At 39.1% G+C, this 14167-nt stretch overlaps 1 protein-coding gene across 1 annotated transcript in view; it reads left to right on the top strand.

Annotated features, from left to right (window-relative positions):
* The window catches only part of Hephl1 (hephaestin like 1), a 75218-nt gene extending 63438 nt beyond the window's left edge, over window positions 1–11780 (top strand). Inside the window, exons 15-20 of the mRNA XM_077108684.1 lie at window positions 4434–4540; window positions 5939–6161; window positions 7619–7758; window positions 10797–10959; window positions 11419–11487; window positions 11551–11780. Coding sequence (XP_076964799.1) covers window positions 4434–4540; window positions 5939–6161; window positions 7619–7758; window positions 10797–10959; window positions 11419–11487; window positions 11551–11780 — 932 coding nt within the window. The remainder of the gene's footprint in view (window positions 1–4433; window positions 4541–5938; window positions 6162–7618; window positions 7759–10796; window positions 10960–11418; window positions 11488–11550) is intronic.
* The last annotated feature ends 2387 nt before the right edge of the window (window positions 11781–14167 follow it).

Here is a 14167-nt window from a genome sequence, read left to right as displayed (position 1 = left end):
GGGTACTGCCTACCTAGCAGGCTCGTGGGGCAGCTGTGCCCCTCCGCAGTTTGTTGGGCCTGACCTGCTGGTGTGTGGCAAGTGCGCCTTCCTTGCAGGCCTGGGGGTGGCTCTGCCGCTCCGCGGTTGCTGGGCCTGATCTGCTGGTGATTCGCAGGTCTGCGTAACTTGCAGGCGCCCGGCGGCTCTGCCCCTCCCCCAACCTGAGCGATGTGTCTGGCAGTCCACTGGGCCTGTTTTGTTGGTGGTCACAGTTCTGCCTACCTTGCACACGCGTGGAGCAGCTGTTTCATTAGTGCCTGGGCACACTCTCCTTGTTTGCCTCCCTCAGGCCCTTAGTTTGTAGACCTTGGGGCTGAGCACCCCCAGCAAACTTGCTTACCTTCTGGTAGCCACGCCCCCTTATCTGATGCAAGAGACCTCAGTTGTCAGCACTGGTGGGAGCGGTAGCCGTGAGTCCCACGCCAAGGCGAGTCGGTGCAAGAGACCTCAGTTGTCAGCACTGGTGGGAGCGGTAGCTGGGAGTCCCGCGCCGCGCGGTTCCCGCCGGCTCCTGTGCCAGCACCGCCGAGGCTCCCACCGGCTCCCTCGCCGCAGCCCCGGCTCCCGCCGGCTCCCTCTCCGCAGCCGCCGCTGCCGCCGGCTCCCTCGCCACAGCCGCCGCTGCCGCCGGCTCCCTCGCCGCAGCCGCGGCTCCCGTGCCGCCCTCGGTCTGGCTATTGCGCTCACAGGAGAGCTGGGAGGGGCCCTTAAGTTTTCCCCGCTGATCTATAGCTGAAAGAGCTGTTCCATCTCGGATCCACGCTGATAGCCACGCCCACCCAGTTTCACTTTTAAACTTATAACTTTATAACTTTGAGGACAATAAACTTTAAAAAAATTCTAAAAAAGAAATTAATAAATATTATTTTGTAGGGAAGTCTTAGGTTCACAGCAAAACTGAGGTACAGAGATTTCCCATATACCCGCCACCCCACACATGCATAGACTCCCTAACAACAATTTCCCCATCAGAGTGCTACCACTGGGGGTAGCTACAATTGATGAGCTTGTACTGACACATCATTGTCATACAAAGTCTGTAATTTACATTAGGGTCCATGCTTGGTATGTGAACTCTATGGTTTTTTTTTTTTTTTTTTTTTTAGTACAATGGCGTGTATTTACCACTGTGGTACCACACAGAAAAATTTTACTGCCCTAAAAATTCTCTGTGTACTGACTGTTTATCCTGCCTTGCCCCTGAACCTCCAGAAACTACAGATATTTGCACCATCTCCAAGCTTTGTACTTTCATGAATGTCCTATATGTGACCTGAACATCCAGTATGTGTGACCTTTTCACTTGGTGATGTGCACTTAAACTTCCTCCATGTCTTTCTTTTTCATGGTTCAATAGCTTGCTTCCTTTTAGCATTGAATAATATTCCATTCTGTGGTTTGTATAATTTATTCACTCACCCACCAAAGAACATCTTTGTTGCTTTCATGTTTTGGCAATTGTGATTAGAGCTGCTACAAATATCCATGTATATCTTTTTTGCCTGGATGTAAATTTTGAGCTCCTTTGGGTGAATACTAAGGACCACGTTTACTGTGATCATAAAGTAATAGTATGTATAGTTTTTAAAGAAATTGCCAAATTGTCTTCCAAAATGTCTGTAACAATTTGCATTCCCATAAGCAATGAATGAGATTTCCCATTGCTCCACACTTTTTCAGTACTGATGTTTTAGATTTTGGCCATTCTAATAGGTGCATAGTATATGCAGTTATTTTAATTTGTAATTCCATAGATGACCTGTGATGTTGAACATCTTTTTATATATTTACTTGCCATCAAGTAAGGTGTGGCGAGGTATTTCTTAGGTCTTGGCTTTTTTGTTTTTTAAAGTAACTTTGTTTGCTTTCTTATTGTTGAGTTTTGACAGTTCTTTGTATGTTTTGGATGACAGGTCTTCATCAGATGTATCTTGCAAATATTTTCTCCCCGTCTGTGGCTTGTCTCCTAATTTTATTGACATTGTCTTTCACAGAGCAGAGGTTTCTATTTGTAATGAAGTTCAGCTTATCAATTGTTCCTTTCATGTATTGTGCCTTAGGCGTTACATCTAAAAATCATGATTATACCAAGGCTGTCTAGGGTTTTCCTTATATTATTTATGGCTTTACATTTTCATTTAGGTCTATCACTCATTTTGAGTTAATTTCTCTAAAGGGTGCAAAGTTTTTTGTTTTATTATTATTATTATTAGCATGTGGGTGTTCCAGTACAATTTATTGAAAAGACTATCTTCTGTATTGTTGCCATTGATTGACTTTACTACTTTATCAAAGATCAGTTGATTGAATTTATGTGGTTCTATTCTGAGCTTTCTATTTTTTCCACTGTCTGCATTTTCTTTAACTAATACCACAATGTCGTGATTACTGTGGCTTTCTAGCTTGTTTTAGTTTTGATTGACAATAATTTTACTTACGAATAGGGTACAATACAATGTTTCAGTACATGTATATATTGTGTAATGACCAAACCAGGGTAATTATATCTATCACATTGAAAATTTATCATTTCTTTATGGTGAGAACATTCAAAATCCTCTCTTCTGTCTTGAAATATATAGTGCATTAATGTTAACTATAGTCACCCTACTGTGCAATGGAACATTAGAACTTCTTTCTCCCACCTGGCTGTAACAGTGCACACCTTGACCAGCTCTCCCCCTCCCCCTCCCACCAGTAAGCCCTAAAGTTGAGAAGTGCCAGTCCTCCCACTTTGTTCCTCTTTGGTATTGAGTTGGCTACTATGGTACTTTTTGTCTCTCCCTATAGACTTCAGAATTGGTGGGTTGATATCCACAAAATAACTTGCTCGGATATTTTTATTAGATTGACTTTAATTTAGGGATCAATTTGAGAAGAACAGAGAGCTGCAACATTGAACCTTCTTATCCATGGATACAGAACATCTCTTATTTTCTGGTATCTTTCATCTTAGTTTTGTAGTTTGTCTCATAATGGGTTTTATACTTTTGTTTAGATTTGTATTTACTTATTTTTTCAGTGCTAATGTAAGTGGCATTATGTTTTTAACTTAAATTTCTGCTTGTTAATTGTTAGTATGCTGCAAAGTGATTGATTTTTGTATATTAACCTTGCATTTTACCATCTTATATGATGGCATATTAATTCCAGGAAGATTTTTTGGCCAATTCTTTCAGATTTTCTACATAGAATGATCATATAATATTAAAACAAAGACTGTTTGATTTCTTCCTTCTCAACTATATATAGCTTTTATTTCCTTTCCTTGTCTATTACATCAGATAGGACTTTCAGCAAGATTTTGAAAGTGCTGGTGAGAGATCTTGCCTTGTTCCTTTCTTGATCTTAGTGGGAAAACTTTTAGTTTCTCATTATCAAGTCATCAAGTAAAGTTACTAATTTTTAATGGTCAAAAGGTAACTACAAAGCCGGGTGCAGTGGTGCATGCCTGTAATCCCAGAGGCTCGGGAGGCTGAGGCAAGAGGATCACGAACAAGTTCAAAGCCAGCCTCAGCAAAAGCAAGGCCCTAAGCAACTCAGTGACATGACACCCTGTCTCTAAATAAAATACAACAAAGGTCTGGGGATGTGACTCAGTGGTGAAGTGCCCCTCAGTTAATCCCCAGTACCCACCCCCCAAGAAAAAAGCAACTACAGAGGGAGGAAGAAAGGTGTCCATTGGGCATTGTTGGAGACTCTGGTAGGGGTGTGGGCAAGCTGTCATGACCACTGACAGGCTAATGATAATGGATGACTAACGTGATGATGATGGATGACTAACCCAGTTCACAGGTCAGGAAACTAAATGTCAGTGAGGTTAAGTAGCTTATCAAATGTTGGTTAAATAGAAATTCCCATAAGGTTGGGATTTGGAAAGAAGTTTCTCTGATTTTCTCTGGTTCTAAAGGGATCTCTCTACCCACCTGAAAACTTTCAAAACATACTGGTGCTCTAATCCTAGATTCAAAATTTTCTGATTTCATTGGTCTGAGGTGAGGCCCAAGCCAAGAGAACTTACAAAGATACCTGGTGATTCTCAAAAGAGTTGAAGACTGAGACCCTTGATGACTGAGGTGTGCTCAAGGATAGTTTTTGGGACAAGGACACAAATTTTGAGGAGGAAAAGCAGTGTAATGTAAAACAAATCATTATTTCCTGAACACATTGTAGTTGACAGTAGAAGAAGGCACACTGGAAGGAAGTCTGCAGTTGCCATTTCATTTTGAAACCATAGAAACCAAGATGTAAGTTGAATAATGAATGGGCACTACCTCCAGCAATAAATCATCACCAAAACATATAAAGACCCTCTCCAATTTCTGCAGGTTAATCATCTGCAGCAGAAGCAGCTGTAAAAATGTCTTTCAATTTCTTCTCATTCATTTCAGGAGAAGTAAAAACTTACAGATGGAATGTCCCAAAAAGATCAGGGCCAGGGCCCTCTGATCCCAATTGTATTCCATGGGTTTACTATTCAACAGCAAACTTTGTGAAGGTAAGGTGAAGAGAGCAACCAAGATGCTTAATGTAACACAGCTGCAATGTAAACTCTGAGTCATCACAAGTCTGGTGGGTGTCTGAGGAGTGGGGATGACTTATAGCAGGGGAATTGGATGATGTATGGCCCACTGGTTAAATTCAGCCACCCCTACTCATTGACATTGTCCTATGGAGATGACAAAGACAATATGGGTCACAAACTAAAAGAAAAATTTACCATCTGATACTTTCCCACAAAAAAGTTTGCTAACCCTTGATTTCAAGTAAGAAGTAAAAACATCGCCCCAATATTTCAATTACCAGATTTAGAATCTACATAGTAACTTGAAACAAAAGAAAATATATCGATAGGTAACAAAAGAGTATCACAATGTACTTTATTCATGGTTTTGGCTGTGTAAAAATCTATTAATTTTAAAGGCATTACCTTGTCTTATAGACAAGCCCTTATAGGGCTCTAGGAAAGAAAGCACATCTCAAACATAGTAACTGAAACTATAAAACTATGAATGATAGATAACTGAGAAATAAAAAGCAAAGATTCAATACTGATTTGAGTCAGGTGTATGTAAAATTACTTTGGTCTTTAATTATATGTCATAAACCAAAGTCCAAACTAAAATCAAATCTGATATGAAATGTAAGCATCATCATTTATTTTTAAAAAGTGAGGAATTATCTTAACCTTCCTTTTAGAATAGATGACTTGAATTGTTGTCCTGGAGATTACAACATTTCAGGAAATAGAAACATATAAAACAGTTGAAAAAAATACATTTACAAATTCTAATTATGGAAAAAATATTTGTTTATTCATGCATCCAAATACATTTATTGAGTACTTGTAACATGCAACGATGCTACTCAAAACTATGATAATGCAAGTATCCTTGTCTTAAAGAAACATAACTTGGTAAAAATATTACATGTCCACACCATGACTCTGAGTCTGGTAAATTCCTTAGCTATTAAAAGCACTACAGGAGACCTTGGAAAGAAGGTGTAGGAAGAAAGAACAATATGAACAAAGCTGAACATAGGAAAGTGGAAGGTGTGTGGGAAGTGTTGAGTCCCGTTTATCTATCATACAGGGTCCAAAAGGAAAGCAGCAGGGAACCTAAGCCAGAAAGTTCACTGGAGGAGCAGATAGGAGCTTAAACACCAATCAGGGATTTGTATTTTATTCTGAAGGCTATGGAAGATCACTGAAGACTTATAAATAAGGAAGTGAGGAGATTAACCAGATGGTGGTCAATAGCTTGAGCTGAAGGTGAGGTGAGACAGACCAGAGAGGAACCAGTTTCAGGATTCTACACTAGAATGGTGGCCGATGGAATGAAATGTTACTAAATTATTTAATGGCTTAGCTGATTTGGTTTGCTTTTTCTTTCAGGACACATATAGTGGTCTGATGGGTCCTTTGATTACATGCCGAGAAGGAGTATTGAATGAAAAGGGAAGAAGAAGTGATGTTGATTATGAATTTGCTCTCTTGTTTTTGGTATTTAATGAGAATGAATCCTGGTATCTGGATGACAATATCAAGAAGTATCTCAATAAAGATCCACGGGATGTTAAGCGCACTGATGATTTTGAAGAGAGCAACAAAATGCATGGTATATTGGAATTCAAAGAGAACATTGTTGAGATAGGCTCATAGAAATTCCCCTCACTGTAGGAAGCATCCAACCTCTTTCTCTGTGCCTTTCCCTCTTCCTAGGGGCACCTAAGCTGAAGAAGTTCCTCTAAAGCTTTTTTCAGCAAGTACCAGCCTAGCCAATGGGGACTGGTAGCAAAGTCTTTGAGGCTTTGGACCAGCTATTTAGGGTCATCTCTCTGAATGCTGAGATCTTTTAAGCTATAAAAAAGTAATTTTAAAAATATGTCATTACTTATTGGTATGTTTTTTGCATGAGTCACCATAACGTTCCATTTGATCAATTTAGGGATTTGTGTAATTTACTGTGGAATAAAACACCATCACCGAGTTTCTGTTTTAATGTTTTATTTAACTCAGTGTAATTTCAGGTAGGTTTTTTTTTTTTTTTTTTTTTGTAGTAGTAATATTTGAAATAGACACTCTGGCTAAGATCTACTTTTGAAGATGGCCACAAAGTTCGTTATTAATATGGATTAGAATATTGTGGCCTGATTCCCAGTTCAGCTGTTCTTTCCCTTACTAATTTTGCTCTCTTTTTTCAGAAGCTTCTCAGAGTGCTCTCTCTTTCTTTCTTTTTTTAAGAGCTCACCCTTCCTTCTCCCTTCTTTCCTTCCTTCCTGTACCAGGGATTGAACTCAGGGGTGCTCGACCAGTGAGCCACATCCCCAGCCCTATTCTGTACTTTAGAGATACAGTCTCACTGAGTTGCTTAGCGCCTCACTTTTGCTGAGGCTGGCTTTGAAATCTTGATCCTCCTGCCTCAGCCTCCCCAGCTGCTGGAATTGAAGGCCTACACCACCATACCCAGCTGAGAGCTCTTTCTTTTTAATGCACACACTTATTTGGTTATACCACGGTGCATAAAATAAAAAGTTAGTGGAGGACTAAGAGTCACCCTCTCATAAACCCAATGTGTTTTGGTCATTGTTGGGTTATTGGTTCAGCCCTAGGAAACTGTCGTTTCGGAGAACCAGCCAGGCTTAAACTTGTTCTCAGAAAGTGAAATATTAAGGAAATATCTTCTAATTAATTCAGTGTTTATCTAAGTAAATTTGATTTTTTTTTGTGTGTGGCTGAGGCCACTCATTTGCAGAAAGGTATAAATCAGGATTCTCACCAATGAGCCTGTAATCCAATTCACAAGAAGGTTATGCTAAATAAACAAACAGTGCCACCCAAGATGCGGCTTTGAAAAACAAGCTATTTCTCTTTCTTGCCTCTCTTTATATAAAGATTCCTGGTAATCTGGATTTTGGATCTAGAATGGCAGGGTTGTTTTAAGTGTAAGTGAGACTCTTACCTGTTTCACAGGTAGCTAAGAAGGGTGACCTAAAGATTTTGGACCATTTCTAAACTCAAATTAAGGAGTGTCTTCTCACTGACCAAAGACTATTTTCTTTTTTGCCTTCTTAGCCATTAATGGAAAGATTTTTGGAAATCTCCATGGCCTCATAATGAATGAAGACACAATGACAAATTGGTACTTGTTAGGAATAGGAAGTGAAGTGGACATACATACCATCCATTATCATGCGGAGAGCTATATTTTCAAAGTAAGTATAAGGAAAATGTTTGGGGGAAGATTTTTTGAACTAATGGATTCAATGCAGTTCCACTGGGAAATAAGGGAATTCCTTGGCATGTGATGCTTGTGAGGGGTGATAGTTCATATTACAAGCGGAGCAAAGAAATGCGATTGTACCTTCTCCTTGAAGATATTTCCTAACAGGTACGTGCATATTACTGTGTTGTAAAAAACTCTCTCAGTCTCAGAGGAACATTTTCTCATCAATTATATGGCCATGGTTATGACCACCCTGGATTATTCTGTTAATATTGCATATGGAAGCACCCAAGGGTTGGTCTTTTTTCCTTTCCCATCCTTTTTCATCCCATTTTTCTTTCCTTCCCACCCCTCCTTTCTTTTCTTTGTGATCATTTTAGCCCTATCCAACAAAGGAGGCATTTTGAGTTCTGGCGTGGGCCCCTCAACTTTACCTTGACTTTTGCCCTGAAGAGCTGGGCTGAACCATGTGTGACCTCCTGCTCTCTGGCATCAAGTTGTACCCTATGGGTGGTGCTGTCTGTACAGCAGAATCACCTGGAGAACTGTTTAAAGAATAGACTGCCTCTGTTCTGCCCCACCTCAGACCTGCTGAATCAGGTTTCCAGGGATAAAGTCCAAATAGCCTCTCATCTCAAGTTCTCAGTGCCATCTACAAGGAAGCAGGGTAGAGAGTGATAATCATATCTAATCTGTAAGGTAAACTACTAGAATTGCTTCTAGTTTGTTAGAATTATATTCTACTTAAACTGCAATAAGCAGTAATTTAATAAAATGTTTACTATCTTCTCCCCTCTGTGTATTTCAAAGGACACCAAATATTAGCCTACAGTGATTAGCATTTCATGTGTTAAATGGCTATGCTGCTTTTCAGATTTTGACTTTATCAATAGACATTTTAAAAATTTAATTAAAAATTTATGAAATTATCAAAGGTTATACATACATATATAAATGTTAAAAATTAAAATGTGATTCACATTGCATACAAGTCACCCTAATTATTATACAATTTTGTTTTGTAAGCACAAATAGTATTGTAAAGAACAAACAATAAAACACAAGATACAGAATTAAAAAAAAAAAAAAAAACCAGAATACTTCCATCACCTCTCAAAATTTCCCAGTTGCACCCTCTGGTACCAATTATTTCCCTCTGCTTAACACTTAGCAACCGATGATCTGTTTTCTGTCTCTGCTATGATTTGAATGTGTTTCCTCAAATTGATGTGTTGGAGACTTAATCCCCCTTCCAGCAGTGAGGAGATGAGGCCTAGTGGGGGATGTTTAAGTCATCAGGGCCTCTCCTTTATGAATGGATTCATGCAGATTAAAAATAGGCTGCACTCTACAAATTGGATCTCCTGATCTCTGGCATGGGCACTCTTGCTCTTCCACCTTTTTGCCATAGGATCATGCAGCAAGAAGCCCTCGCTTATATTATTTGTATTCTCGATAATTGACATTCTGACTGGAGTGACATGAAATCTTAGTGTTGTTTTGATTTACATTTCCCTGATTGGTAAAAATTTTTATTATTTTTCATAGATTTGTTGGCCATTTGTATTTCTTTTTTTGAGAAGAGTCTGTTTAGTTCTTTTGTCCATTTATTAATTGGATTGTTTTATGTTAAGTGTTTTGAGTTCTTTATATATTCTGATATTTTAAAAAGGTGGAATGGGAGATCCCATGAAAATAGAAGAAAAAACACTGAAGTCGAAGAAGAAGGAGAGAGGGAGGGAGGAGGGATGGAAAAAGTGAATAACAATGGAATGTGACTGACCAAACTTTCCTATCTACATATATGAATATACCAGTAAATTTTACCTTTATGTATATTTATAAAGCACTAATTTAAAAACCTATAAATAAATAGAAGACTGGTAGAATAGATGAAAGGGAACAGGGAGATAGAAGAAGGGAGGAAAAGGGGAAGTACAGGAAACTGAATTAGAACAAATTATTTTTCATGTTTGTATAATTATGTAAAAATGCACCCCAATATTAAATACAGCTATAATACACTAATAAAAATGTTTTAAAATGTTTGGTAGAATTTGCTAATGAAGCCATCTGGATCTGTTGGAAGGTTTAAATAAAATTTTAGTTTATCAGATATAGTCCTATTCAGGTTATCTATTTCTTATATTCTTTCTCTTGGCAGTTTATGTCTTTTTAAGAATTTATTCCTACCTATAAATTGAAGAATTTTTGGAGACAGCGCTATTGTACAATATTCCTTTACTATCCTCTTTAATGTCTATAAGGTCTTAGTGACTTTTTCCTTTCTTTTTCTTCTTCTTGGTCAGATTTGCATTACTGAACTATTGCTGCTTAACAAATTACTATAAAACTCAATGGACTAACACAACAAACACTTATTATCTAATAGTCTCTCTGAGTCAGGAATCTGGGGGTAGCTTGTTAGTTTAGATTTGGCATCTCTCATGAGACTGCAATCAAGATAGCTGGAGTGCAGTTATCAAAGGTTTGACTGGAGCCAGAGGATTCTCTTTCAAGCTCACTCATGTGGCTGTTGACTGAATGCATCTGATCATTATCATACAGGTATGGCATGGGAGCTGCTGGATTCCCCCAGAATGACTGATTCAAGAGGAGAGAGTACAAGAGGGACTAAGGCAGATGTCATAGTCTTTTATAGTCTACTTTTTACAAGTGGAATGCCATTTCTTCTGCCATATACTATTGGTCGCACAGAACAACCCTCATGTAACATAGGTGGGAATTATGAAGGTTATGAGTATTAGAAAATGGGGATCGTTAGGAACCATCATGGAAACTGGCTGCTAAAAGATTTCTCAATTTTATCCATCTGTTGAAAGAACCAGCTTTCAGTTTCTTTGATTTATCTCTATTGTGTTTCTGTTCTTGATTTTATTTGATTTCTGCTCTTTATTATTTCATTCCTTCTGCTTACTGTGTTTCTTTGCCTGTCTTTTCCTACTTGTTGTGCTGAAAAAGAAAGCCCCAAGCTGTTTTTTTTTGTTTTGTTTTTAATTTCTGCAGATAGATAGATCTTACCGAGAAGATGTTTATGATCTCTTTCCCGGGACATTCCAAACCATTGAACTCTTTGCGGATCACCCAGGGACATGGCTGCTACACTGTCATGTGTCTGATCACATCCATGCTGGCATGGAGACAACCTACACAGTCCTCCGGAACATAGGTAGTGTTGCCTGTCAATGATGCCAGATGATGGCACCAAGTTTCCTGTAGACCTAGAAAATAGGAGGCCTGAAGAAAACCCAGAAAAGCCCCCAAGGAGCTTGAAGTCAAATAAGAGAGACAGATATGTAAATATGTAACCATAATGGAGTACGGTGTGTCATAAATGAGGCACAGTATAGGCATCAGAGGCAGTAATAGGAGGGCTAACAGTTTAGGGGTGAGAACCAAGGTTTCTGAGGCCAGGATGATCAAGATGGATGTCAGTGGGTGAGTGGGAGCTGGGAAGTGGGAGGAGTAGAATACATGTGCACTGGTATGAAGCTGCCCAGTGAGAATCCAAGAAAGATGGCAGATAGTGGTGGGGTAAAGTCCTTGCTGGCAAAATGATATAACTTATGTCATGAAAATAATCTCTTTCTCTTGTTCATAAAACAATCAACTTACTTTCCCTGTCCAGACAACAGGATTCCATACTCCACCAAGTCTCCTGGAGGGGCATCCCACCCGGCCACAGTGCCCTCCAACAGTAAGGATATTCTCTCCTGCATCCTACATGTGAATGCCTCAGTGTTTCACTCCTCAGAGAGAGGCAGGTACCTGACACCTCACTTTTCTTTTTTCACAGGTAGGGAGGAGCTGTATTTCTTTGGCAAGAATCTGGGTCCGAGAGGAGCCAAGGCTACTTTGGTCATCCTTTTCATCATGGGACTCCTCCTCCTGGTTACCACGGTGATTCTCTCCATCAGACTGCGCTCCGCAAGGAGGCAGAGGCCTTATCAGGAAGTCCAGTCTTGTGCGCTCCCCACGGATGCTTTGTGAATCATTTGGTCTTCCTCAGCAGGAATAGATGAGGTTCCACAGCTGGCTGGATGGCGGTCAACAGGAAAACTGGACCAAGGCATTGTTCACCAAAGAAGGCTGACAATTGAGTCCTGCGTCAGGCTTCTGATCCTCTGGAACATTATCCAAAGCAATCTGCTTTTATTTATTTATTTCTAAATGGGCTGTGAATAATCCTCAGGTATAAAATGCCAAAAAAGGAGAATATATGGGACCAAGGAAAGCCAACACTTAGTCTGTTCTCTGAACAAATCTGCTGAAGTGGGAGACTCTGTGAAAGATATTTTCATATTCCATCTTTCATAATTTTTAGATTAAACAGTGCTTCCTTGGTTAATTGCCAAAGTTTCTAGACAAATAACTTCTAGAAAAAGCTATAGTGCCTTAGACATTTTTCTAACTGGAATAGCACTGATTTTTCAACACTGTTACATAAGATGCATCCCTTAGTTGTCACAGGGAAAACAAGTTTCTAAAGGGTTCATGGAAGTGTCTAAGTTAGTATCTGCCGATAGAATTTTTTGGAGTCTTTAATCAACTCTCCTGGCCTTTCTCCCCTTAATATAAATAACCTGTGTGTTGTTTGCTAGACAAGGCAACGTGATAAGGTTTTTTTTTTTAATTGCTGCTGTTTTATGCAAACCTGTAGAAATACTTGAATGTTTACAATTCACTTCATTTTATATGTTTTTACAATATGTTTCCCTGGCAATGTCTGCATTTTTAAAAATCAACTAGAGAATTTCTGTTTCTGTTCCAGACTGCAGGAAGGCTGGAATCTGTGAAGGAGCAGGTTGGGTTTTCTCACTGTGAGTCAGAGTTTAGTGTGAGCTCTCAGCAGCAGGGAGAACTTCAAGTCTGGGCTTGAATCTTTAGTCTCATCTTTTCATTCAGTTAGGGGGACTCTTCCCAGGTCTCCATCTTCTATGAAAGAGGAACATCCTCAGTATTTGAGAAGCACCAGGAGGAATTCATCAATGCAGCTTAGTGGTTGGGAGAAGAGATCATTCAAAATCCTAACAGGTTGCCTCTTCAACATATAGTCCTTGAGAGGAGGAGAAAAAAGGAAAAGGAAAGGTGAGAAAAAGAGTCTCAGTGGCAGTTTTTTAAACTATTAAGTTAGCTTTGAAGATAATTTTACAGTTTTCAAGGCTCACATACAGAAATAAAATATTGAGCAACTAAACTCAACCCATTATGAGGCAATCCACCCTTTCTGAAGGCATGCCTGGACATTAGGTATAAGATTGATAAAAGCAAGTTGTTTATTGCTAGACGGAGAAATTTCCCTTAGCTCAGGGCAAGCTGCTCTGGGATGCCAATGCCAAATGAGTGATACTAGAATATCTGCCTTAGAAGTGGATCCTTGAATATCCAGGTGAACGAGTAGGACTAATAAATACTCTGGTGGTGGGACCTTTCACACTTTCTCAACTTCATCTTGGTGAGGGGAAATGGGTAATTTGGTAGAAGCTATAGTCTTACATAAGACAGGATGCAAATGCTAAAAATTCTGTTTGTAGTTTACTTGAATGTCACATCAACACAGTATCCAAAAGATTTTGAATTCCTGCCTACTAGTGTGATTTTGTAGTATATGCACTACGGTTTTCATATGTGTGTAGGCTGTATAATTACATAATAATAATTATGATAAATGCCTTATTTATTACTTACCTTTCATAAAACAACAAATTATTTAGTTTTTTTCCTTTTCACTTAGTTGATTTTTTAAATGAGTTTGCACTATTTCTCTTTTTAATAAAGTTTCACATATCATAAAATGGCTAGTTTCATGTTGTTTTTTTTTTTCCATTCAAAATTACCTTTTGTTAAACTGGGAGGAGGAGAGGTTAAAAGAAAATTATCCTTTAGATATTTAAGGAGTTTTGACTAGTTAATTTTTGGTACTGGGGGTTTAATCCAGGGGCACCTAACCACTGAGTCACATCCCCAGCCCTTTTTAATATTTTACTTAGAAATACCATCTTGCTAAGTTGCATAGGGCCTCACTAAGTTTCTGAGGTTGGCTTTGAACAACAGATCCTCCTGCCTCAGCCTCTCAAGTTGCTGGGATTCTAGGCATGCGCCACTGGGCCAGGTTGTGATTATTCTGAAGAAGAAAAAATAGAAAGCAATGAAAGCTTTTATACAGTGCTCATCAGTTGCTGGGCACCGTGATGGCATTTTACATGTGTTAACTCACTGGATCCTTGCCATAATCACAAGAGGTATGTATAACCATGTTACACATGAGAAAGTGGAGTCACAGGAGGGTCAAGTAACTTCCTCCAAGACCCACAGCTAGTAACCTGTGGTGACAGTATGCCAAAACTATTTAACAAAGGGACCTAACTTAGTGCAGT

The sequence above is a fragment of the Callospermophilus lateralis genome, chromosome 2 (assembly GCF_048772815.1).
Source record: "Callospermophilus lateralis isolate mCalLat2 chromosome 2, mCalLat2.hap1, whole genome shotgun sequence".
In the NCBI taxonomy this organism is placed as follows: domain Eukaryota; kingdom Metazoa; phylum Chordata; class Mammalia; order Rodentia; family Sciuridae; genus Callospermophilus; species Callospermophilus lateralis.
The sequence above is the reverse complement of the archived record's forward strand: the minus strand, read 5'-3'. Positions and strand labels throughout refer to the sequence as shown.